Here is a 26,166-nt window from a genome sequence, read left to right as displayed (position 1 = left end):
TCTTTAAATGTAGTTTTGAATAAATGTGTTTTGATTGTATCTTTAAATTTTGATGACATATTTTTAATTGTATATATTTTATTTTGATGTTTTTGAAAAAGGTAAATAAATAAATAAATAAATTTAAATAAACCAGGAGGAGAATGTGTGACCAGGACCTGCTAGCCCAGAGGTTATGGGAGTGCAGCTCACTCCATGTGCCAGTGTCTCACCACATCCTTTCCACACTGGGCTGCTCCTCTTCCTCTTTTGCCATGTCTTTTTTGTGTCATTTGTGCTACTCTTTTTAAATTGGCATTACAACAGCACCACCTCTTCACATGTTTGGGGGACAATGGAAACAAAAGATCCTGTATGGTCAAAAGTTTTCTACCTGGATGTGTTCTGTGCTCAACAAAGCCCTGAACAAAGAAACCAAGGGAAGTGTGTCCAAATGCCAAAGCTTTGCTCCTTTGCAATCTCACACAGATCTGGCTCACAGGTGACTTCAGGCACAATTTCATAGGTAAGAAGAGGATGTGTATTTCACTGGGAAAAGATGCCCTGCTTTGGAATAGTTGTCTGTATGTAGATTTACCCAGGACAGCAGTCCAACAGTGTTTTTTGCAACTTGCTTGCCAAGGGATGAGTGGGCTGTGAGGCCAATAGCAAGTGACAAGGATTCCTCAAATCTATTTCCACTCCAGCCTGGGTGCCCTTCTGCCCAGGGCTATGGGATCATTTGTTCCCATGGACTGGTGCTTGCCAGGGTAATGAATTCCTGCATTGCTGGAAAAAGCAATTCTGGATTCCGCTCCAGCTCTTGGTGGGCTGCATGATCATTGACAATGCTGCCTTTCCAGAAATTATTCTACAGTTTCCTTTCATACTCATTTGAAGATTTAAACTTCACATTTCAATTTGTTTTGCCTTAGGGAAAAATACTTCTGGGCCCAGTGCAAACTGTAACCTTTTGACAGCAAAGTCCTCATGGTTGCCAGCTTCTGATGTTCTAGAAGAAACTGCATGTGAATGTGTTAATTGAGTTTTCTGAAGGAGAACTCTGTCTGACTCTGTGTCACGTGGCTGCATGTGTTGGCATAGCTATGGGTCTAGTCCTGGCCTAGTAAAGCTCAGGCAGGGTGGCATGTTGCAGGGAAAACAAGTCCACGAGCTTATGGGGTTGCCATCACCAGCAGAGCAGATGTGTCCTTTGGGGATTTCTCTGGAGACAAAATTAGGGACCTGCTCCATGCCACAGTACTCTCTTAGATCTTTCTAAACTATCCTAAAAAAGGCAGTGAAACTTCACATACCCTTGCACAATCACTGTTTGGATAGGGGCATTTTTGTCCCTCCTCAAAGCCATTGCTCTTGCACACCAGAAACATGAACATCCACCAACAGGAATGATGCATGGTCCTCCTGCTGCTGCTTCAGAGCTCTGGGAAGTGCAGACCTGGGTATTACCAATGGGAACACTTAATTAGCATTTCATGCTCCTTCGAGATGCCCAGATCTCAGGGCTTTTAGTTTCAAAGCAGCCACTGTACTGGCTCTAGGGAAGAACAGTACATGGGAAACAGCAATTGCCAGCCTTGCAGGGGTGTGGGGGAAACCTGGAGTGTCTGTGTCAAAAGATGAATGGGAAGAGTGCAATTGCCAAAGCCAAAGCTTTGTTAGGATAGCAGGGTCAGTTCTTTACTGCCTGCTTGCATGGAAGTCATTTCAGAACCTCCTTTTTGTATCTCGTGCAGAAAAGGAGATCTTAATAATACCATGCTACTTAAAAACACATTGTGATGCAGATCTGTAGTGATTCCTAATGAAGCAGACTGCCTGCTTTGTCACTGACAGCCCTGGGGACCCTGCAAGAGACCGTAGGGTATGCCGTGCCTGTTTTATATCCAAGCAAAGCTTGAGTTTGCTTATTAGTGTGGAATAAATACAAGGGTAATAAAATGGACAATTAAACTGGTCACTTTGGAGGATATGCTCATGCTTTCACACGTCAGACCTGTACCTCATGCTCCCAAGGCTTGTTACTCATCATGAAATATTTCAATAAAAAAACACAGCTCCTGTGTTACATCTGAATACAATTGGATCAGATCATCACGAATTCTGCTGGCAACAACAAGCAAAAGCTGTCTGACAGTCACTTGCAGCTGTCCTGGATTTCTGCAGCCCTTTGTGAAACGCTGCTGTAGGCAGAGTGTTTGGAGTTGGTTTGGGCCTTTATGAGAGATCTGTGTAACAGCATGCTGGGCTCTCCTGGCAGAAAACTGTCCAAGCCCAGGGACATGGTGCCGGCAGGAGTGGAGCAGCCCCGCTCCCAGCCCGAGAGCGTGAGCTGAGCCACGCCGGGGAGAAAAGACACCGAGGGGCTCCAGCCCAGCTGCTTCACCTGCCGTGACCGCTCCACAGAGCTCTGCCTCTGGGAGAAAGTCGACGCTGGACAAGCATGGAGCTTTCATCTGCTGCTGGAGCTGCTCCGTGACAGCTCCTGCTCTTCCTGAGGGAGAACCCAGCACCACCTTGTAACGCGTGTCCAGGGGGGATTCTCCTCCGGCATTCTGGGTCTTTGTCCCAGCAGGGGGACGGTGAGGTCTGGCACTTTGATATCTAGTATTCACTGGCTTTTTTGCTTGCTTTTCAGCTATTCCACTTGTTAATAAACTGTTGCAATTTTTTTTCCACTTTCATCTATTAGTATTCATTTCCTGTTACTGGAAGGCGATTCTTTGAACACTTTAGAGGAGACGACTCATTGCAGAGTGTCCTGTATTAAGTTCTCCCAAACTGTGTGAGACACATGGCTTCACACAGGAGCAGCCCCAAGGCTGCTGAGGGGAAGGCACAGAGGAAGACAAACCCAGTATTTCTGAGAGGAATTCCTTGACACCAAACCAACCTGAGTCGTCCAACAGCTGACCTGACATTTTGAGACATGGGCCAAAGGGGAAAGCTTGCAGTGTGTTTGGTGCAGGCCGGGTCATGCTCAAGGCAAAGGTGTGTCAGTGCACTTGGCTCCTTCTCTCCTCATTGTGTCCAGCACACACAGGAGCCCAGAGCTCCTGCAGAAACCATCACAGCACTCAGTGGGAGCAACTTGTGTCCAGTGCTCACACAGAGCCGTGTCCAACACTGCACCTCATTGGAATGAGGAACTGTTCCAGCTCTTTTAGGAGCTAAATTTGGCCTTCAGATCAGCTTCATCCCAGCTCTTGATTTGCTGCCCTGGCTGAGCTGCTGCTTGTGGCAACACTTGTTGCACAGCTGCCAGCCCTGCTCTGCTGGCCAGCAGCCACTGCAGGAGCTTGTGCTAGTGACATCGAACCTTTCAGATCTTCCTCAGGAAAGCTCAGGGCAGAACTTGTCAAAAGAGCATTGCCTGGGCCATGCCTTTGACATTAAATCTCTCCTCTGTGCTTGGTGCCACACACAGTAAATATCTGAGGAAGCAAGTTTTCTGCTCCAGAAATTTCTTAAATCAATCAGTTAAACTGTAACAGAACACAATCTGGGATGTGTAATCTCACTTTAATTCATTGTGCAGAAAGCTTCAGAGAGCTGTGTGACCTAAATGACCTTGCCACCAAGAACTCAGAAAAATGGGAGAGATGGAATCAGTAGCACAAGGATCTGCATTGTGATTCTCCCACAGGACTGAGGACACAGCCCACTTCCACTGGGCCATGGCTTTTTACCCTAAATCAAAACCTCGTGCTTCAGATTGTGGTGGTGAATGCCCCCAGCCTTGTCCGGCCACACGGTGACCTGAGAAACGCTTGTCAGGCCTGGGCCTTGCTGAACAGCCCCTGGGTCCAGCTCCTCTTGAGCTTCCCAGAGACACCGAGCGCTGCCAGGCACTTGTGCTGTCTGACGAGCTCCTGGGGTGTCCTGTGAACTGCCTTGGAAACCGCTTTTCCTGCCTCAATGGCATGACATCCTCCTTCTCCCACTCTCAGAGCCAGGCTGCTGACCCACGGTGCGGCCACGATGAAGCGTTGATGGCTGAGGCCCCTCACCTGTGGCTCATGAACAGCGCTCCCAAAGGAGGCCCTTGGGGCTCTCCTGGAGCCCAGAGGTGCCAGCAGCAACCTCCCTCTGAGTGGGGCCTCACAGAGCCAGCGCGCTCTCAAGCTTGCTGCACTGGCAGCATGACTGAGCAGCCATGGATCCTGGGCCAAGAGCCCACTCCTGGAGGCTCCAGTTTAACCACTGCTCAGCTCGAATGCTGTTAAGATTTTAGGCCGTATTCCTTCTGATCCTTGTCCTTTCTGTCCCTTTCTCAAATGCACCTAAACACACACACACACACACACACACACACACACACACATAATTTTCAGAATGTTTCTCATTTGATTGACTGAATTTTGTTTCTTGCTTTTTTTCCCCATGTTGTTCCTTAACCAAGCAGTAAGTAATAATGTGAATGTTGCCAATTGTGAGAATCTGTCTGAAACTTCCCTCATTTTTTGCCTCTCGATCGTCATGAAAGCCAAGACCACCGGGGAAAGGAAAAGATCCTGTTCTGAAAATCCAGGTCTGTCTGGTCCATCAAGCCAGATTATTGCCTACTGGTGTGTTTGCTCAACTCATGGAACACTGCACCCGAGAAGGGGCAGTGTGCTCTCCTTCGCCTGCATCACCTAGCAACGCTAGTGCTGGAATTTCTCCACCCTTCTGACTTGACTGGACTTTCTCTCTGGAATGACCTTCCCGGGGGTCACCACAAAAGGACCCTCCATTCACCGTACATCAACCACCGTGACAGACGGACTGAGATGGGAGAAGGTTCTCCCTCAAGGACTGAGACATGCGACCCCTACATGGAAAAGTTCCCCTTTTCTTCCCAAAAGAACTAAGACTGAAATCCCCACCGTAGGGTGAGGGAAGGCGTACGTGGGGACCGGAGCAAGTTTTGCAAGCGACCACTGGACCGAGAAGACAATGCTTCCTGCCTACGACATCTGCTGCTAACGACGCCTGTTCCTGATGGACTACTGATGGACTCTTTGTACCCTTTATCAATAGACTATTTTGAAATCGGTCCTCTTCCCCCATTTCAAAAGGACTATAAAAAAGTTTAGACCTGACTGATACCTTTGAGATCTCCCCTGACGTGAAGACGACAGGCTCTTCGTCGACCGGACTTCGAGGGACTTTGTCATCCGCACGTCTGGTAGCTATATACCTCCTTGCCCTCCCTCTCTTCTTTTTCTTTTCCTTATTCTTTCCCCTTTTCTTCATTCCCCGTTTCTCTAACGCATCTTTTCTATGGCTATTTAATAAAAGTACATGTACTTTGATTTTACTGCAAATCCCCTTGTCGTGTCATTTTTTGCACCCTGAGATCAGTGAAAAAGAACCTTCACGAATCACGTCCTTAGGACAGATTGTGTCATAAATTGGCGTCACGGATCTTGGGTTCTGGGGACAGAGGAGTCTGCAGGTTACGTGTAGTTTGTAACAGGGGAAGGACGTTTCACGGCAGCCACACCGAAACCGTCAATTTTCCCGAAAGGGGTTGAACGGATTTAGAAAGCAAGGGCTGTGATTCGAATTTCCCGCATACTGCACGAACCAAGGCGGAAAAAGCATTCTCCAAACTCTTTTTGAGGGTTCTGTCTCCAGAATATCACAAAAGATCTCTTGGTGCAAAAGGGGGAAAAAAACTGTTTCTGTTCTAAGAGTCTTTAACTGTCTGGGAAGGAAGAGACACCTTGAAGAAACTAAGCAGGGCCTCCCAGATTGATACTGTCTCTTCAACTGTGTGTGTGTGTTTAACTGTCTGGGAAGGAAGAGACACCTTGAAGAAACTAAGCAGGGCCTCCCAGATTGACTCTGTCTCTTCAGCCACCCAGGGAAAAAGTTGAGTGAAGGGAAAACACAGTGTGTGATTGTGTAACCGAAGACACCTCCCTGTTGTGGTCCCTAGTCCCTTCACAAGATGAATGAAGATTTTGGTGCCAAGGCAAAAACTGATTTTTACACACTACTTGCTAAACACAATGCAAAACCTTCACCAGGCGGAGAGGCCTGGGCAAAGAGCAATTGGTTTAATTTAGAAAATGTTGTTGGTAGAATATGTTCTGTGCAACATGAAACAAAATTTAAACTTGGTGAAGATAAAACCATCCTCTGCTCAGTTTTGGGAGCCTGCCTCACAGCAGCCATAGAAACTCGCTGTAAGCGAAGAAGTGAGAAAAATGCTATAATAGACTCCCTTCAAAACTTAGTTGGAGTTTTGCAAAAACAATTAAATTAAGAAAGAAATGAAAATAATTTATTACGGGCTGCCTTGAGAGAGGTGCATGTTAAAAATTCACAGAACTTTGATTCCTCAAAAGAAATAGAGGAGAAGGAAACTTCTCACCTTAATCAAAATTACCCCCAAAAAGAATTAGTTCTGATGAAAAATTTTGGGGAACACTGTTGTTGCAATAGCATGAAACCTCAAATTAAAACAGAATGCAACTATATTAATGATGAGGATTTTGACCCACATATAATCACTAAAGAAATCCCATACACTGCTACTGAATTAACAAAACTTGCAAAGCAGTATGGGCTTCTCTCCCACAAAACTGAAACAAAATCTCTCACTGGGAAAGTTCAAACACATTTGTCAGAACAAGAAGCCGGTGGGTACTGGGGACATGGAGCGTTCTTAACAACGGGAGACAGACGCATCCCATGGTCCCTAATTCAGCATATAGCTTATTGGACAGAGGGGCTTAACCCCTCGGAAAGGGGAAACCTTTTAACCATAGCCGGTACCCCTGACCAACTCCTGGAAAACATTCAAAAAGCTGCCTGCTTGCAAATAATGCATGAAAGAAAACCAACTACAAGCTATGAGTCACCAATGCAATCACCTGTAAAGTCTAAAATTATGACCTCTTTAATTCAAAGGTTTACAGAAACACTTAAACCTATAGCAATTTTCCCTCAAAAACCCATAGCAGCTATGTCCCCTATAGAAACACCAGATAAACTTCTTACTAACCAGAATAACCCATTTGTTCCCTCTTATGACTTGCCGAGAAAAGGGATAAAATGGGATTGGAGTCTTTCTCAAGAGAAAGCACTGCAATCGCTGATTTTTGAAGCAACAGCTCACCAAGCACTGGACCCTATCCATCCTACAGATCCCTTTCAGGTAGAGTGGGGATTTGCCTCCTCAGGATTGTCAGTACACATTGGGCAGCGGGCTCCCGAGGGTCCGACAAGGCCTGTTGGTTTTTATTCCCATGGTTTCAAAGATGCTGAGAGAAGACACTCTACCTGGGAAAGAGGTTTGTCCGTGGTTGGCTTAACTCTCATAGAAGTAGAAAAAAACTTAGCGATACAAGAAACTGAGAGCTTGGGTAGCAGCCAAAACAAACTTGCCTCTGTGATTAAAGCAACCCCTCCTTTCTTCCCTGCTTCTGCTAACAGAGAGGGAGAAGGCAGTGCTCAGGCAGAGGAACTGTTAACCATTTGTAGTATTTTCCAGTGTGAGGGACAGAATTATTTTCTTGTCTGTATTAACATCAAGTCCTATGCCGCACTTGTATTTGTGTTGTTTCAGGCCAATGCTTTTAAAAGAACTACAGGAAATAATACCGTTAAAGCAATACAGGGATGGTTTGGAATTTTCCTAAGCCCACAGGAAATTCAATCTGATAATGTTTCTCACTTTACTGTCAAAAGTGCGCAGGATTGGGCAAAAGGTGAAGGGATTGAATGGACTTCTCACACCCCTTATGACAGATGGGGGGCAGATGGGTGTCCTAAAATCACTGCTTTTTGCCCGACAGCTCCAAGCATAATTCCTTCACTACACGGACCAGATGATTTCAAGAACCCAGCACATTACCCTGGACAACCTCTTTTTGGTGGACCACCCCCTATTGTAGGGGAAGTACCACTGGTGTTAAAAACCTCTCTGACAACCCCATTGTTCTAACTCTTTCTGCCTCTTCGTAGTAGATTCTGTTGTGCTTATTTTTACAGAAGAACTCCGTGGGACATGGAGACCTGAGAAACCATGATAACACTAGCATTGTACAACAAATATAATGTTTTCCCTTCCCTTTATGGTAACACAAAGTGATAACATTACACTTAACAAGTAAATTAAATAATAATGAACAAATTGGCTGCTACAAGTAAAAATCTGACCAAATTACAGCAACCACTGCAATCATCCTTAACACATCAGTGGCTGCTATCAAACATACTACCAAATTGGGAAAAGGTAAATGTAAACAACCACAATTGGTGATTGATGCACTCAATGCCACACAAAATAATGTTTCCTTGGCTCTCAGCTGTGTTCGAGCTCAATTGTGGATGCAGTCAGTTGCTGCCTCAATTATAAAAGAAGGTGAAGAAGGCACTTTTCCCACTGAAATTTGAAAAATAATCTGGGACAGTGCTACTGACTTTGAAAGAGAATTCCAATCCTGGTGGAATTTGGTAAATTTCACTTATGACCCCATTTCAAACGTGGCCACGGCTTTTGTGTTAACCATACGCAGTGCTTCAGTGCATTTGGTTTTTCCTATTATAGCATTAGGGATAAATCATGACGGAGCTATTCTCTATCCTTCGGAGCATAGGGAATGGGCCCGTCAGATTGACAACAAATGGCAAACTGTCAATCTGGAATCTTGTATTGTCCGTGAACAACAAGGGTTCATCTGTGAAAGCAATGCAATCATAGCCCAGGATATCTGTCTGGACACAGAGCAGAATATCTGTCACTTTGAAATACATCCTAACGAGACTTCTGAAACAGTTCTCATATACATAGGCAATGGATGTGCATGCTTTAGAACTGCCTGTGATCTTGTATTTGTAGAAAATGTAGTAGTGGATACTAGGAATCATTCAAATTTCTGCGCTTGTAATTTTACCAGAATTGTAGGATATGATTTTTCTTATGTAGCTCCAGTTACCTCTCACCAGCTTTTGCAATCCAATTACACCCTGATTCACAAATTGATACCTACTCCAACTGGGATGAACCTCACTTTGGTAAGGCAGTTGCTGCTCCACCAGGACCAGGCTGAGATTCTGAGAAAGATCAAGAAAGATGGGCAGAAGACCCTGGTAACTGTTCATCACAATGTAAAACAAATACGTCGTGTCATGGAAAGAGTAAAGAGAGATGCTGAACACAAGTGGTGGGATACTCTTTTTGGGTGGTCACCAACTGCCACAAGTGTCCTGAACACCATGTGTCATCCTATTGTTGTCCTTTTGATCCTGGTTTCAATTGGTTTTGTTTTGTCAGCAATCTTGTTTGTCATGAATTGGAGAATGATGAAACGGTTAAGAAGACTGACGTCCATAATTAATGCACACAATTGGGCTGATGTCCTTTTTACTATGGACGCCCCCAAGACAATTGACACAAGGCGATTATGAATCAGTAGATGTGTTTTGAAAAACCTTTTACCTTCCATCTTGTGATTTTGTTAAATTTATATTCATTTTATTACTTAATTATTGCTTTTACTTTTGGCCATTTGTGATTTTATTTTGATTATTTGATTTGATTATTATCATTTGTGATTTTTCAAATTATTTAAGCTATAATGCCATTATAATAATTGGTGAGTTTGTTCCAATTATTCAAGCTATAATATTATTTTGATAATTTCCAATTATTATTTAATTATTTGCTAAAAAATTGTTTTGATTTTGTTTTGCTAATTGCTTCTCTTTTTCGCCCTTCTTTTATTTCTTCTTATCTTTCCTTCTCTTTTCCTCTCTCTCTGTCATACTGTCCCTGTTTTCTGAGGTATGCTACCAGCGTGAAGGAGACTTGAGACCTGCTGATGAAGACCCTTTCAAGACAATCGTGAGTCACGGGGTCGTGTGAGTGTCTGTCAAAAACTTCCCTCATTTTTTGCCTCTCGATCGTCATGAAAGCCAAGACCACCGGGGAAAGGGAAAGATCCTGTTCTGAAAATCCAGGTCTGTCTGGTCCATCAAGCCAGATTATTGCCTACGGGTGTGTTTGCTCAACTCATGGAACACTGCACCCAAGAAGGGGCAGTGTGCTCTCCTTCACCTGCATCACCTAGCAACGCTAGTGCTGGAATTTCTCCACCCTTCTGACTTGGCTGGACTTTCTCTCTGGAATGACCTTCCCGGGGGTCACCACAAAAGGACCCTCCATTCACCGTACATCAACCACCGTGACAGATGGACTGAGATGGGAGAAGGTTCTCCCTCAAGGACTGAGACATGCGACCCCTACATGGAAAAGCTCCCCTCTTCTTCCCAAAAGGACTGAGACTGAAATCCCCACCGTAGGGTGAGGGAAGGTGTGCGTGGGGACCAAAGCAAGTTTTGCAAGCGACCACTGGACCGAGAACACAATGGTTCGTGCCTACGACATCTGCTGCTGACGACACCTGCTCCTGATGGACTACTGATGGACTCCTTGTAGACTATTTTGAAATGGGTCCCCTTCCCCCATTTCAAAAGGACTATAAAAAAGGTTAGACCTGACTGATACCTTTGAGATCTCCCCTGACGTGAAGACGACAGGCCTCTTCGTCGACCGGACTTCGAGGGACTTTGTCATCTGCACGTCTGGTAGCTATATACCTCCTTGCCCTCCCTCTCTTCTTTTTCTTTTCCTTATTATTTTCCCTTTCTTCTTTCCCCTTCTCTCTAACGCATCTTCTCTATGGCTATTTAATAAAAGTACATGGTATTTTGATTTTACTGCAAATCCCCTTGTCGTGTCAGTTTTTTGCACCCTGAGATCAGTGAAAAAGAACCTACACGAATCACGTCCTTAGGACGGATCGTGTCAGTTTCCCACCAGCTCCAATCTCCTCCTGCATGAGCAGACTCACACCAAGGAGAAGCCATTTCGCTGCCCCAACTGCAGGAAGGGCTTCAAGCACAACTCGACCCTCATCACCCACCGGCGCATCCACACTGAGGAGAGGCCCTACAAGTGTCCCCAGTGTGGGAAGAGCTTCACCCAGAGCTCTCACTTGACCCAACACCAACGGAGGCACCAGTAAGGGAAGCTCTGCAAATGCCGTAGTTGCAGGAAGAGCTTCATGCCCAGTTGCAGCTTCATCCCCCACTGTAAGACCCACGTTGGGAAGAGCCCTGGTGATCAATGGTCCCTGTGATACATGCTGGGAAGACACCTGTACCTTTTCCTACCCTTGCCAACAACATGATGTGGGCCTAACATGAGGGTCAGGCCATGGCCCTGTCATTACATTCACTCCCATCTCTAGTCAGTGCTAGGAGCACGAAAAAGACTCCCTGTCTCCCTGAAGAGAAGGGTGTCCTTCCCGGGAGCGAGGATAAACATGGTTGGGTAGAGGGAGTCAGTGGTAATGTAGCTTTTCCTGCAAATCCTTTCTCTTATTCCCTGCTGTTATCGATATTGTTTCTGTTGCTGTTTGTTCTTTGTCTTGTTGCTATTCCCGATAAATTGTTCTTATCCCAGCCCAGGATCTTTGACTTTTGTGATTTCCATGGGAGGCGGGAGGGCAGTGAGGGCAGCGTGGTTTTAGCAGGAGCAGGAAATTGGGGACCCGAAGTCCTAAACCTCAGCTGGTGGAAACCAAGCCCTGGTGGCCATGGCAGCAGCCTTGGGAGCAGGTCCCTGGCTGGGGCTGTGGGAACCTCTTCCCTCTGGTGCCCAGGGACAGCACTGGAGGGAACGGCTGCAGCTGAGTCGGGGCAGGCTGAGGTTGGATCTCAGGAAAAGGTTTTTGCCCAGAGGCTGCTGGGGCACTGCCCAGGCTCCCCAGGGAAGACTCCCAGCTCCAGGGCTCTCTGAGCTCCAGCAGTGTTTGGACAGCGCTGCCAGGCCCAAGCTGGCATTGTTGGGGTGTCCTGTGCAGGGCCAGCAGTTGGACTCCAGGATCCTGATGGGTCCCTCCCAGCTCAGCCAATTCTGTGGATCTGGGATCCCATGACCATAGCAACAGGGTCCTGGTGATGGTTGCCTGCTAAGGATCAGATTTGTCACAGGCCCTCAGAGGTTTTCCATGGGGACTTTCCAAGAGTCTCCAGGCTGTTCAAGAGCTGGAATGTCACAGGCAGAGACGGGGGCTCCATGGACACCTCCCAGGGGTTTCTGGGGATGGAAAAGAGCCCTGTGGTCAGAGGCAGTCACAGCCATTCCATGGTGACATCCCAGGGCACCTTGGGCTGCAAAGGCACCGATCTGTCACAGGCACTCACGGGGGCTCCACGGTGACATCCCAGGAGTCCCCAGGCTGCCAAAGAGCCGGGATGTCCCAGACACTCACAGGGGCTCCAGTCATGGGCACAGTGGGAGCTTCAGGCAAAAGCTTTATTTCTTTTTTGAAGAAACTCCTGATGAGTCATGAGATGGAGAAATGACACCCAACAGACACCATGGATCCTCAAACCCCTGCAGGACCCCTAGACTTCCAAAATTTATTTTATTAGAGGAGAGTGGGAGTGGCTGGAACCAATCCCAGCCCCAGATTTTGTCAAAGCTGTAAAAGATAGACAGGTAGAATTGAACCTTAATGCAATTTGTCCCACAGGATTATCGATGGAATACTAGATAAATTGATATAAATACAGCTCTGATTGATTCTGATCATGATTAGACAGAATGGTTTGTTTACACCACAGATTAAATTTTAAAAAAGAGTTATTTACTCCACAGTATAGGAGCTATAACAATTATTAGCATATAGTGATCTAGGAAGCAATTTTGATGTCAACAGGGCCTTGCTGGAGTTGTTGGAGCCCATTGCAGGCAGAGCCTCCTGCTCCAGCAGGAACTGCCTTTCCTGTGCCATCAGCAGGGCAGGTCCCGCTGCAGGAAAAGCCCCAGGCCAGCCCCAGAACAGGGAAGGGCTCGGGCACAAGGGCAGAGTGCCGTGCTGGGAGCTGTGCCAGGCAGAGCCTGAGGCACCAAAGGCACCTTGGCAGCAGCAGCTGCTTGCAGGCCATGGCCACAAGCCTCCCTTGGCAGCCCGGCCTGGTGGCCAGCACTGCAGAGCTGCTGCCTCAGGGCTCATTTCTGGCTGGGCTCTGAAAAGCCACTTCTGCTCCAGGAGCCTGCCTGGGAAGCCATTGGCCCCAGCACCTTGGGGACAAGATATGAATGACAAAACTCTTCATGCCAGCAGAGACAAGGCAGGGGCAGAGGAAAGGGGAGAGCCAGGCCCAGGGCACAGGGCTGCCATGGTGATGGCTGTGAGGTCACTGCCCCTGCAGCAGCCTGGCTGCCCTCAGCAGTCATTCTGGCCAGAAGTGTTGTGAGGGCACCCAGCACAGCAGAGAACCCCCATGACAGCAATTCTGTCCTTGGGGATGAGAGGGTTTCACTGGATCAGGTTGCACAAAGTTCCTGCTCTTGGACAATTCCTGGGATGGGGAATACAGTTCTCTGGAAAAACAGTTGCAGTTTTGTGCCACTCTCATCATTGTAAAATATTTCCTCGTTTTAACAAATGTAAATCCACCCTCATTCAATTGAGTGATATTGACTCCTGTTCTGTTACTGCAAGATGTGGGACAAAATAATGTTGACCACTATTTTTCCATTTTCACAGACCTTGAAAAGTAACCAAAAATCTCCCAAGATGGGGTTTGGATGCCTCATCACATAACCAGCAGGTAGAATGTGGTGGCTCTGGGCTCAGTGGTGTGGAGACTGAGGACAGAACAGGAGCAGCCCGAGAGGGATTAAAGGGTGGTTTCAGAGAGGCTGGAGTTTTTCTTCATTGTATAAAACACCAAGAGAAAGAAATAATGGCACCAAGGGTGTGGAGTTCCCCTGCCCCAGGAAGTAGGGATTCTAGCCAGACAGACAGCATCAAGTGAGGAGTGTGATTTAAAGAGGATTCCGCCCCTCCACCCTGTCGGGCATGCCCCTGCAAGCCCAGGAAAAGACACTCCACCCCATCTGGTCAAAAAAGGAGTGGCCACAGAACATTTTTCCTTTTCTGTAACCTCATTGGTCCAAATTCTACTGCAAAGTCCCCGCCATCGATTTTTCCATTGGTTGTCCTCCTCTGTCCACTCCTTTGCAGTGCCCTGCTCCTTCTGCTATTGGACCCCGACCCTAAACTCCACCCCTACCCTGTCATATAAAACCCATGACAAGCCACCACCCCCTCTCCCCCTTAATTTCTTGTCTTGGTCCCTGGCACAATAAAGGATCCTGTGCTTTTCTAAACCAGTACCCATCCTGTTGCCTTCCTTTCCCTGTTGGTCATCGATGCCTGCCTGAGGTCTGAGACTCTGGGGTCTTCGGGAGTGGTTTTGCTGCTTACTGCAGTGGAACACAACACAAGGGTATCTGGGGAGGCCCAGACTGGACAGTGGGAGAAAGGAATTTCCTCCCCCAGGGCAGGGCTGTGGTGCAGAAGGAGGCTGGAGCAGCCCAAGGCTTTGTGTGGGCAGGCAGAGGCAGGCAGGAGGCAGAGCTGTCAGCAAAGGAAGGGGCCAGCCAGGTGGGGCAGCCGGGGGATGACGACAGCCTGCAGGGACAGAGGCGCAGGGCAGGGACACCGTAGGACAGCCTGGGCTGCACAGGGCACAGGGATGGGCAGCAGCTGCAAGGCCCTGGCAGAGCCAACTTGGGCAGCACTTTGGCCATGGCTGCTGGCCCTGGACCTGAGCCAGGAGCAGGAGATAAGTGACCCTTGCAGGCCTGGAGCCTCATTGCCTCCTTGTCCCTGCTCAGCAGCCTGGCAGGGGCCGCCCCATGGTGCTGCCCTTGGCATTGCACATCCCCACATGCCAGTGCCCATCCCGGGAAGAGCCCTGAGCAAGGAGGGAGGGACAGGATCTGCCTGGCCAGGGGCTGGGGCTCAGGCCTTGGCCCTTTGCATTCCTGAAACACATCCAGGTTTGCTCAGCACCAGAGACAGCTTTCCCTTGCATGTTTCCACCTGTGATCACTGCCTCCAGTGTTCTGCTCCACCTGGAACCTGGGAACACATTCACATGAGTTGTGTCCCTCCTTGGGACCCATTAGAAGTTAAAGAAAGTTTGAAGTTTGAATCTGATTTGGAGTTCTTGAGAAGTTCTTTGAGGATACTCTGAGGGACTCAGTCTGATGCAAAGAGCACCAAAGCCCCAGAGGGTCATTAAAGTCCTTGTGCTGTGTCTGTGCTGCTGAGCTGGGCTGGGCTCCTGGCCCAGAGGCAGCTCCTGGCAAGGGCAGCGCTGCAGAGAGACAGCTCTGACCAGGAGCAGCTCCTGTGCACAGCCCAGCAGGGCTGGGGCACTGCCAGGGCAGCTCAGGGACACCAGCAGGGCACAGCCAGAGCTGACAGGAGCTCAGCACTGGCAGGGGCTGGGGGATGTCCCAGAGGGGGCTGTGTCACAGCGGCACCTCTGTGGCTGTGTCCTAGAGGCACAGAGCAGCTGTGATGTCAGCAAGGGGCTGTGTGACAGCACAGAGTGGGCTGTGTGATGTCACAGACTGGGCTGTGACATCACAGAGTTTGTTGTGTGAGGTCATAGAGGGGATTCTGTGACATCGCAGAGCAGGCTGTGACATCATGGCATGGCTGTATGACATCATAGGGCAGGCTGTGAGGTCAAAGTGTGTGCTGTAGCATTTAAGAGTGCCAGTATGACATCACAGAGAGGGTTTTGTGACATCACTGAGGGAGTTGTGAAATCACATAGCTGTCTGTGACATCATGGAGTAGAGTATGAGGCCATAGAGCAGATCCTGCCATCATAGAGGGTGGCTCTGTGGCATCAGAGAGAGGGTTGTGACATTCTAGGTGACTGTGTAACATCATAGAGCAGGCTGTGACATCACATAGTGACATTGTGACATGGCAGACTCTTCTGTGACATCTCAGTGCAGCTGCATGACATCCCAGGGTGACATCCCAGAGCTGGCTCTGTGACACCAAAAGGGTGCTGTGTGACATCATAGGGGGCTCTGTGACATCACATGATGCTGTGTGACATCACAGGCTGACTGTGAGACTTCATAGGGGGCTCTGACATCACAGGGGCTGTGTGAGGTCACTGGGGAGGTCACTCTGCCCCAGCTCCCCTCACAGTTCCCCCAGAGCAGTCCAACGCTGCTCGTGCACAGCAGGGTCCCCTGTACCCCCGGGTCCCCCTGCTCCCGGTGCTGCAGCCTCCCCCAGAGGATGTTCCACGAGATCGACCCCAGAGCCTGACACGGGGACGGGGGGCCGGGGCCCTGGGGGGTGGGACAGGGGGACAGGGACCCCCCGGCAGCATCCCTGTGTCCCCCAGGGCCAGAGCCTGGGCCAGGGCTCCTTCACCCTGTTCTGAATGAGGGTTTGAGAGCGCTGAAAATATCCCCAGCAAGGGAGCAGCAACAACCAGATTTAATATTAAGGGACAGCACCACAAACTTCCTTGGCAAGACACATTGTTAACTGGACACTTCAGGCACACCAAAGAAACAAAGCAACAAAAAAACCAAACAAAATCCAGGCAATCGAACCAGAGATGAACTGAGAACTGTCCCAGACTCTGTGTGTGACACAAGGACAGTGAGGGCAATGGTAAAAGGAATACGGCCTAAAAGCGTAACAGAGCTCAAACGTAACAGGACTTAAGTTGTACCTCAACCTTAAGTGATAACTTCAGCTTCACAATTTAGCAAAATAACAGAGCTTAACAGTATTTAACCTAAATTATAACCTATGATTTTTCAATTTAATAGAGGAATAACACTTAATGATGTTCAGCTTAGCTTATAACATATTAAACATAACAACTTAGCAAAAGAACAACTCTTAGCAGCATTTAATGTCACTTAGACCTTGTGACTTAACCTTTCTTACAGGCCTGACTGACTCAGCTATCCAAGGCACTCAAACCCCTCCGAGAGCAGCATTTCTGCCACATTTCCCCAGCACATCAGGTTTGTGTCCTTGGAGGGACCAGGAACTGGTGAGACTAGAGGCACAGGAAGGTTTCTCTTCATGGAAAACAAAAAATGTCAACATGATAAAATTTAATAAACATCAAAAGCCTTCATTCAGTTTCTTGTGACATCCCAGCAACATCTGACATGTGCACCATCCACAAGGGATTGCCATACAGGAAGGATTTTAGACAAAGACATAAAAAGAGGTGATAGAAAAGATAAAACTACAACTAAGATGCTGACTAAGGAGGTATTTAAACTTCTGAAAGATTGGGCAATTCCCTGATGCTCAAATCATGAAGCCAATCAAGGATGATACATTGGAATCAGCAGAGAGCATCTGGAGGAAGACTTCTGGGAGCAATGTGAAGGACAAGGATCCAGCTGCTCTAAATGAAGAGATGTCCTTAGACATGGCCATTTCAAAAGGAGAGCTGGAAACAAGTAAAGGAGGGGGTCATGAAATATTAGAGTGAATGATGTTCATGGCAAAGATAGAGGGGAAGATCCGTATTTCTCCACTTGCCATAAGTAGAAGAATCTAGTAGAATCAGGAAATTTCTGCTCCTGGTGGGAAAACTTGGCCATTTCTTAAAAGTACTCAAATGACCCAGATAATAAAGATTTCCTTGTATATTATGAAATGTACAAATATTAAAACCTGTGCCCCTTTCCAGGCAGACATCAGCTGTGTGCCCATGAACAGGCAGTGCCACTTGTGCCCTGAGGTGCCCAGCTGGGATTGGATCTCTCTGAGAGCACCTGAGGAACAGCAGAGCACCTTGCAAGCTGCAGGTCCCTGCCAGCCCCGCAGGGCTCCTGTCCCATCAACATCTGCTCTGCTCAGTCTGAAACAGGGCCCAGCATGGTGCCGGGATCATCAGAGAGCTGAGGTGTGTACTGGAATTCCATGCCCTCCCCATCCCGCAGCAGCCCTGCATTTCCCTGCTCCAGCCTTGGTCTCCAGCACAGCCATGGAGGCTCTTTGGGCTCCTGACTGTTCCTGCAGCCCCCAAGGGCAGCTGAGCTCTGCCTGTGGCACAGTCAGCCCTGGCCAGCGCAGGCCATGCTCAGCAATTGCTTGTGTGTGCCTGGCCTTGCTGTCAGCCCTGGCAGTGGGTGCGTGGCCCCTTGGTGGCCCTGTGCTGGCCCAGCCACGGTGGCCCAGCCCCTGTGCAGGCCCAACCCAGGCCAGGAGCATTGTGGCTGGGAACGGCCCCTGTGCCGTGCTGCCCACAGCAGCCTTGGGGCTCTGTGCCCCATGGCCTCCCTGCTGGGCAGCCTCTGCCAGCTCCTGCACAGCCCCTGGCACCTGTGGGCCTGCACAGACAGCCCTGGCCCGGGCTCTGCCGGCCTCTGGGCCAGCAGAGAGGCCGGCCAGGGCTGGCCATGGCCGGGAACAGGCCCTGAGCCCCGCAGGAGGATGGAGCTGGGCCACAGCCAAACTCAGCCCAGGCCAAAGCTGGGCTCAGCAGCCAGGGCTGCCAAGGGCTGGGCACAGAGGCTGGCACTGACAAATGTCCTGGGCCCCCTCCCTGCTCTGTCCATGCCCCCAAGGGCACAGAGCAGCCTCCTCTCTGGGGCACTTGCCTCTTTTCAATGCCTTGCACAGACGCTGGCCCTGCCCCACATGGCCTGGGCTGAGTCCTGCACCTGCATGCCCAGCCAGGCTGAGATGGACACTGATGGTTTCTGGGGCAGGCTCTCTGAGCCCAGCCCAGCTCCCTGCAAGCTCTGCCAGCTGCCCTGAGCTCTGGGCAGCACCAAGGGCCTCTCCCCAGCCCAGCCCAGCCGGCTCTGGCCCCACAGCTCTGCTCAGGCCAGGCTGCACTGGCCACTGGCCCCACGGCCTCAGCCCCTGCCAAGGGCACAGCAGCAGCTGCAGCTCACACAGGACTCAGCCCCAGCCATGGGGGAAGGTGCTGGGCAAGGCCAAAGGAGGCTCCCTGCCTGCCCTGCTCCCCTCTGGCTCAGGTGCTGAGGGCTCTGCCATCCCATGTGCCCAGGGCAGCTCAAGAGCCCCGGCCTTGGGGCCCTCAAGAGCTGCTCCTGCTCCAGGCCCAGGGCCCATCCCAAAGCTGGGGTAGCCACAAAGCTGTGCCCATTGCTGTTCATTGCTGGTCTGATGGGGATGGATCCTCAGCCACTTGGAGGTTGATGATGAATTTTCCTACTCCAGAGTCCTTTTCTCTCTTGAGCTCTTCTGTTCAGGAATTCAGTGAGAAAAGCTCATAAACATTTGTTCAACATGCCCAAAGAAGAAAAGCCTTTTGGAATAACAGAAGTTTTCAAGTTTTCTGTAATTAATTAGACAGATATCTGAAGTGTATTCAAAGTGTATATACTGTCTTGAAAACAATGCAGAGAGAACAGTTTGTTCTGTTTAATTTTTTTTCCTGTTTATAGATTGATATAAGCAATGTCCAGTTGATATTGACCCCCAGCACCTTCTAATGCAGACTGAATAGGTATGAAAATCAAGACCCTTCATGGCTGAGAGTCAATCAGACTGTGTCTCCTGCCCCCTCCTGACCATTTCCCTCATCCAACCCCTGGCACTCCTATGGACCAGGAATGGTGTCACCAGCAGGACCAGGAGAGCAATTCTTCCTCTGTGCTGGGCGCTGGTTGGGCAGCACCTCAGGTGCTGTGTCCAGTTCTGGGACCCCAAATTTAGCAAGAACGTGGAGGGGCTGGAGTGTGTCCAGAGAAGGGCAACAAGGCTGGTGAAGGGTCTGGAGCACAAGTCCTGTGAAGAGAGGCTGAGGGAGCTGGAGTTGTTTATCCTGGAGAAGAGGAGGCCCAGGGGAGACAAGGTGGTGTCAGGGCACAGGTTGGACTTGATGATGTCCAAGGTCTTTTCCAACCTTGCTGATTCTGGGATTCTCTGAAACCACCCTTGCAGCAGGTGCAGGATGAGCCCTGGGCCTCCTCTTCAGAAGCTCCAGCAGCCCAGGCGCCTCAGCTTCTCCTCCTAGGCCCAAAGCCCATCCTGTCAGTCCTGCAGAGCCTCTGCAGCTCCTCCTCATTGCCCAGAACAGGGAGCCCCACAGGCAGACACAGCAGCCCAGATGTGCCCCCCTGGCCTGGGCTGCCTCTGGCAAGGGAGCAGCACCAGGCACTGCAGGAGCCTGCAGACAATTCCTGCAGCACTTGGAGGATGATCCTGCTCCCCAAGGGACATTCCCATGGTGCCAAGTCAGGAACTGCAGTGGGGAGTGGGGCCAGAGAGGAAAGGGCAAACAGGGATGGGCTGTTTGCAGGGCAGGGAACAGGGCGTGGCAAGAGGAAGAATTTGGTACAAAAACAAAGGGGGAAAAAAAGCAAAGGTGAAGCCAAGGAAATGCTGAGGGCAGTTTGGGGGTGGCTGTCAGGCAGCCCTGGCTCTGAGTAATAGCATCTGCAGTGGAAGAGGAATCTCCCAGCTAATGGGAACAAACTTTCTGGCTGACTGCAGAGGCCACGATAAAGCTGAGTGGTTTCCCTGGTGTCCCCCAGCCCTTGCTGGCCCCAGGGGCTGATGGCATTTGTGCTCCCTCAGGTTCATGTCCCCACAGCAGCAGCATGGGGGTGCTCCTGCCTGCTCTGTGCAATGCAAACAGGGGCTCCTGAGCCAGTGCTGCCGTGGCTGTGCCTGCAAGGATGCGGCACCTGTGTGAGCTGGGGGAGAGGCCAGGGCTGCAGAGGGGGGATGTTGTTGGCAGCTCCATGAGGACGCTCTGGGACGCTGCCCTGGGCTGTGCAGTGCACTGGGGATGGATCAGCCCCTGCTCTGCTGCTCCTTCCGTCTCCCCCAGGGCCCTTGCAGAGCCCCAGCCATGCTGTTTGCCGCCAGCCTGCCCACGGCCAGCCTGGGGCTGCTCACCCTGGGGCTTTTCTGTGCTGAGCATTGGCCTGGCCATGTTCTTGAGAGAGCCTGGGCAAGGAGCCTGGAGGCCCCAGGCCCTGGCCTGAGGCATCAGCGCTGCCCCAGCAGTGCCCATGGCCTGTCCCTGCTGCAGCCCCGGCACTGCCACCCCCAGGACTGTGCCCGGCCCCGAGAGCACTCAGGCCCTGCAGCAACACCAGGGCCACCAGGGCAGCGGGGCAGGGCCACGGCAGCAGCACTGCCAACACCAAGTGCTGCTGCTGCTGCTGGGCACAGCTGCTGTGCCAGCACTGCTCTGCCCCCAGCTCTGCACACAGACATTGCTGCTGCAGCTCCAGAGAAGGCAAGAATAGTGGGATCTCTGCAGAAAACTTTGCTGGGTGATCCTTTAGTTCCTTTAAAACCTTTGAGACTGCAGCCCATCATTGTCACAGTCTGTGGCCACAGGGAAGGTGGAGAGAAACAAAGTCAGAAATGGCAGAAACAATCGTCTAGCTTTAGGAAGAATATTTAAAAAGGAAAACGACAGGGAAATCAAAGAACCAAAGCAAAAGAGCTATAAAAGATGACTTTTATTACAAGTGATTTGCAGAAATTGGCAATCAGTTTAATGCTTCCTAAGATGTGCAGTGATCAGTCTCCTCACTGCAGCCTTGAGCTCCTGGTTCCTCAGGCTGTAGATGAGGGGATTCAGGGCTGGAGGCACCACTGAATACAGAATTGACACTGCCAGATCCAGGCATGGGGAGGAAATGGAGCAGGGTTTCAGGTAGGCAAGTACTGCAGTGCTGAGAAATGCATTTCTCCTGCATTTGTCCTTTTCAGATTCTTTCAGTCATCTCCTGAGAAGTACAGTTTATTCTGGTGCTTTTCATGAACTGATTGTACTCTTGATTTAGATGGAGACTGTGGAATTGTTTTCAGATGTAGAAGTATCTGGACTGAAGACAGAAACAAACTCCCTGTCAGCCCATTTTCATCTTCTAGATCATTTTCAAGATGTCCTTGGGGGTGTTGGAATGATGATCACACAGCTCTCCACTTCTGGCTGCAGGCTCTGCAGATTGTTTCTCTGCATTCAGTCAGGCTTGCATTCCATAAGAGTTCTTGGTAGCCTGTCATGTTTTCTCAGGGTAGAACAGTAACAATGAAAACCTTACCAATGGCACAACTGCCCAGCCCACAAGGAAAAGAAAAGAACAAGCTGTCAAATTCTTCAAATATTTGTCCTGCTTTGCTGCAAGTGTTGTGCTGCACACACAGTGTGGAAAGCTGCAGTTGGTGGCACACCTTGTGACAGAAGCTGCACCTCGTTCACCAGGAAAGGTTCTTGGAAAAAGCAAACAGGACTGAGGAGAAGTTTCTGGAAAAACTGAAAGTGCTTTTAAGAAATTAAATGAAAATTGAAACAATTCAAGACGTTTTTCTCTATTTATTTTTATGCTCCCCTTTTCCATCTTGCACTAGTTGTCCATCCCATTAATTCCAAACAGATCTCACCGCTAAGATCCACGAGTTGGCAAGTTTTAGACATTTTAAGATACCATGACCTGCACACAGTTTGACTTCCCCTGTTTTTCTTAGAAAGCAATGTTGGAGAGGTAAGTGCAGTGTTTGTGTCAGGTACAAATTCTGCAATCAGGGAACACGCTCTGAGAGTGTTTGACCCTCAGCAGGGACAATGCACAGCAGCGACCAAGGGGATTCCTGAGCCACTGTGCAGGAGTCCAGACTCTGGCTGAACTCGGCAAAGTTCCCGTGTTTGGACAGGCTCAGGGGCTGCCCTCGGGGAACGTGGGGCTCGGGGCGGGGGGAGCGGGCAACGGACAAACGGACACGGGGACAAACGTCCCCGGAGCTTCAGTTGCAGCAGCGGCAGTGGCAGCGGCAGCAGCGGCATCAGCAGCAGCAAGAGAAAAAACTTTAGATTCCGTTCTCCTCTCCCTCTCCCTCCCCGCTGTCCCGTACCTCTCCCGCTCTCCCTTTCCCGGTCTCCCCTCCTCTCCCCGCCTCCCTCTCCCCGTGCCCTGCCGGGCCATGCCCCCGGCCCGCCCCCGGCCCCGGGCGGGGCTGCCCCGTGCCCGCCCCCGGCCGTCCCACCGAGGTCTGGTCCCAGCCCGGCTCTGGCCGTGCTGGCGCTGGCGCTGCTGGGCGGGGTTCAGTGCCTGGGGCGGCATCGCCGGCTTTTGGCTCCGCCTGGCCCGACCCCGACCCCGGCCCCGGCCCCGGCCCCGGCCCCGGCCCCGGCTCCTCCCGGGGCCCGCGGAGGACACAGGCGGCCCCGCCGCTCCCGCCGCCTCCGCTGCGGCTTGCCCGGCCCGAGCTCCGCCGCTCGGCAGCGCGGCCCCCGGCCCCGCGGCTCCCGGGTCGCGTTGCAAAGAGCGAACACCGGGGGATGGCCGGGCCGGGGCGGGTGAGGGGCGCTCGGGGGCCGTTGCTGGCCCCGGGCCGAGCGCTGACAGCCGCGTCCCGCCCGCAGGGAAGGCGCAGGAGTCCCTGCAGGAGCGGTACCGGCTGGGTTCCCTGCTGGGGTGCGGCGGATTCGGCAGCGTCTTCGCAGCAACGCGGCTCTCGGACGGCGCCCCGGTGAGCGGCGGGGCCGGCGGCGGGCGGAGGAGGAGGGGGCGCAGGAGGAGGAGGAGGAGGAGGATGGGGCTGGGCAGGGGCGGACGTTGAGCTCAGCCCGCTGCTCCCCTTGGCTTGCAGGTGGCCATTAAAAGGTTTCCTCGGAACCGCATCTGGCATTGGAGCGAGCTGGTGAGTGAGCCGGGACAGCGGGAGAAGCCGGGCCGTGCCGGGCGGGGATGAGCCGAGCCCCGGCAGGGTGGGAGCCGCCAGGACATCCCCAGGGAGAGCGGGCGTGGGGCCAGCGCAGGGCGCAGAGCATCCCGGACTGGCTGAGGGGTTGCCCAGCCCCGGCACAGCATCGGCCCCACTGACGGCATCGTGCTCCTCCCGCAGCCCGACGGCACCAGCGCTCCCCTGGAGATTGTCCTGCTGGACAAGGTGTCCACAGGCTTTCCCGGTGTCGTCCAGCTGCTGGAGTGGCTTGAGCTGCCCAGCGACATTGTGATGGTGCTGGAGCGGCCAGAGCAGTCTCAGGACCTCCTGCTTTTCATTCAGGCACGGGGGTTCCTGCGCGAGGAGGTGGCGCGGCAGCTGTTCCGGCAGGTGCTGGAGGCCGTGCGGCACTGCACCAGCTGCAGGGTCCTGCACCGCGATATCAAACCAGAGAACATCCTGGTTGACCTGGCCACCGGGCAGGCCAAATTGATTGACTTTGGCTGTGGCACCTACCTGCAAGAGACAGCCTACACTCACTTTGCAGGTGAGCCTACACAGGGCTGTGCTCCTGCTCCTGGCATCTCACGGCCCAGCATCTCACAGCCCAAGCTGGGTGTGGCAGCAGGGATTCTCCCTTTTGCTGCCACTCATGGGACTGAATCTGCAGCTGAGTTGCTTTAGAGCAGGGCTGGGTGGGGAGCCATCTTCCAGCCCTGCTGGCAGCCTTTGCCCACCACTGTGCCCAGGACTGGGGCTGGGCTGGGGCAGCCAGCCTGACAAAAACAGCCGTGGATGGGGGTAGCAGAGAGGGAGGTTGGAACCTGTGCCCCAGCTGGTTTGGTGTGCAGGCAAGAGGAAGGGCTTGGACTGCTCCACTTGCCCTGTTTGTCTTGCCTTTATAATATGTTTGGGGCAATGCAGACAGGGAGAATGAGGGCATGGTTTTTCCCCAGCACGCAGTGGGTATTTCCTTTGCATGTCATGGTCAGGCCTAGCCAGGGCTTCCACTGTCCCCTTCCCACACCAGTGGCTTCTTTTGCAATCCCAAGTTTGTACACCAGTCCCAGATGCTGGTGAGAGGACAGTGGTCACCCCGTGTGCCACTGATGCAGCCCCCGCCCGCCCAGGGATGCTGGGGCCAGGCTGTGGGAGCAGCAGCATCCCCCTGATGAACTCCATCTGTATTCCACAGGAACACCATCATACAGCCCCCCGGAATGGACCCGCTTTGGCTGGTACCATGGCGAGCCAGCTACCATCTGGTCCCTGGGCATCCTGCTGCACGAGATGGTCTGTGGGAAGATGCCTTTCAGGAGGGGCTGGAACTTCAGCTGGGGCCAGCTCTCACTGCCACAACGGCTCTCTCCAGGTGAATCCTCTTCTCTGGGCACAGGGGGAATACCAGTGCTGGGAGACAGCAGCGGGCTCGGGAGCATCCCGCTCTGGCAGCTGCTGAGGAGGTGGCACATGTCCTGCTCTCCCCCAAAACCAAGAATTGATGGGAAAGTTCAGGCCCAGCTCTGAGCGCATCCAGCATGGCCTGGGCATGGGAATAGTGGGGCAAAGCAGACAGGAGCCTTCTCCAGCTGACGGGCAGTTTCTGGTTTCTCTCCCCAGAGTGCCAAAATCTGATTGGGTGGTGTTTATCCATGCACCCCTTGGCCAGACCCTCATTAGAAGAGGTGTTCTGTCATCCTTGGATGCAGGATGTTCATCTGCCCTAGAAGAAGGGAGAGAGCCACAGGCACACTGTGCTGCAGGGCCCTGGTAAGTTACAGCTGCACACATGCCTTGGCAATGAGAAGCAAAGAAAGCCAGCCCGTGTCACTGCACCAGGGTCATGGGATGGGAACATGCAGCCCTTGTGCTGGAGCTGAGCTGCTCTGCCCAGCCCTGGTGGCTGCCATCCAAGCAGGTTTTGCTTGTCCTGGTTCCTTGACAGCTGGGGCCCTGGGCAGAGCCCTGACAGCCTGGTCTCACCCCAGGGAAGGAGAAGGAGCCCCCAGAGAAGCTGTACCGGGTGGGGCTGCTGCTGCAGGAGACAGCGAGGATGACATCAAGGATGACATGAAGGATGACAACCTCTTCCTCAACCTGGCCACCAGCAGTTGAAGGTGATGCACTTTGATTGTGGCACCTTCTTCAAAGCCAAACTCCACAGGGAATTTGCAGATGAGTCCACACCTGGGGAAATGCTCCCAGATTTGGGTATTGCCCAGCCTGGCTGGGAAGCAAAGGTTCCCCCCTTTGCGGGGGCAGATGCAGCTGATCCTTCAGTCGGCTGCCCAGCTGCTTTTGGCAGGGCTGGGGGCATGGGCTGGCGTGGGTACGAAATGGGAGTGGGCTCCTGGTCCTGCCAACAGCCCCCAGCACCCACCGTGCTCCAGGCTGGGGCTGGGGCTGGGGCAGCCAACTCGACACAAACAAACCCCTGTGGTGGGAGCAGAGGTGGGACTCCCAAATCTGTGCACAGGTGCTTTGCTGTGCAGGCAAGGAAGGGCTTGGGCAGCTCCACTGCCCTTGTTTGCTTTGGGATCACGGTTATTGTGGGGGACAGTGCAGGGGGAAGGGAGAAAACCTGGGCTTTGCTCACACATGGCTGGGTTTTTCCCTGGCATGCAGGGCTTGGGCC

At 51.7% G+C, this 26,166-nt stretch overlaps 2 protein-coding genes across 2 annotated transcripts in view; both read left to right on the top strand.

The window, feature by feature from the left end:
• Positions 1-26,166, top strand: part of LOC135306179 (zinc finger protein 850-like) — a gene marked incomplete at its 5' end in the record, with an annotated part of 412,436 nt that overhangs the window by 166,737 nt on the left and 219,533 nt on the right. Inside the window, 1 exon segment of the mRNA XM_064429767.1 lies at positions 10,925-11,020. Coding sequence (XP_064285837.1) covers positions 10,925-11,020 — 96 coding nt within the window.
• On the top strand, positions 17,179-25,231 carry LOC135305962 (serine/threonine-protein kinase pim-1-like; the record flags this gene model as incomplete). Its single annotated transcript, XM_064429539.1, has 6 exons — positions 17,179-17,326; positions 22,335-22,351; positions 23,457-23,507; positions 23,712-24,078; positions 24,727-24,903; positions 25,152-25,231. Coding segments are annotated over exons 1-6 (840 nt in total), but the record flags the coding sequence as incomplete, so codon positions are not given.

Source organism: Passer domesticus, chromosome 8 (genome assembly GCF_036417665.1).
Source record: "Passer domesticus isolate bPasDom1 chromosome 8, bPasDom1.hap1, whole genome shotgun sequence".
Lineage (NCBI taxonomy): Eukaryota > Metazoa > Chordata > Aves > Passeriformes > Passeridae > Passer > Passer domesticus.
This window is presented reverse-complemented; position numbering and strand designations above follow the sequence as displayed.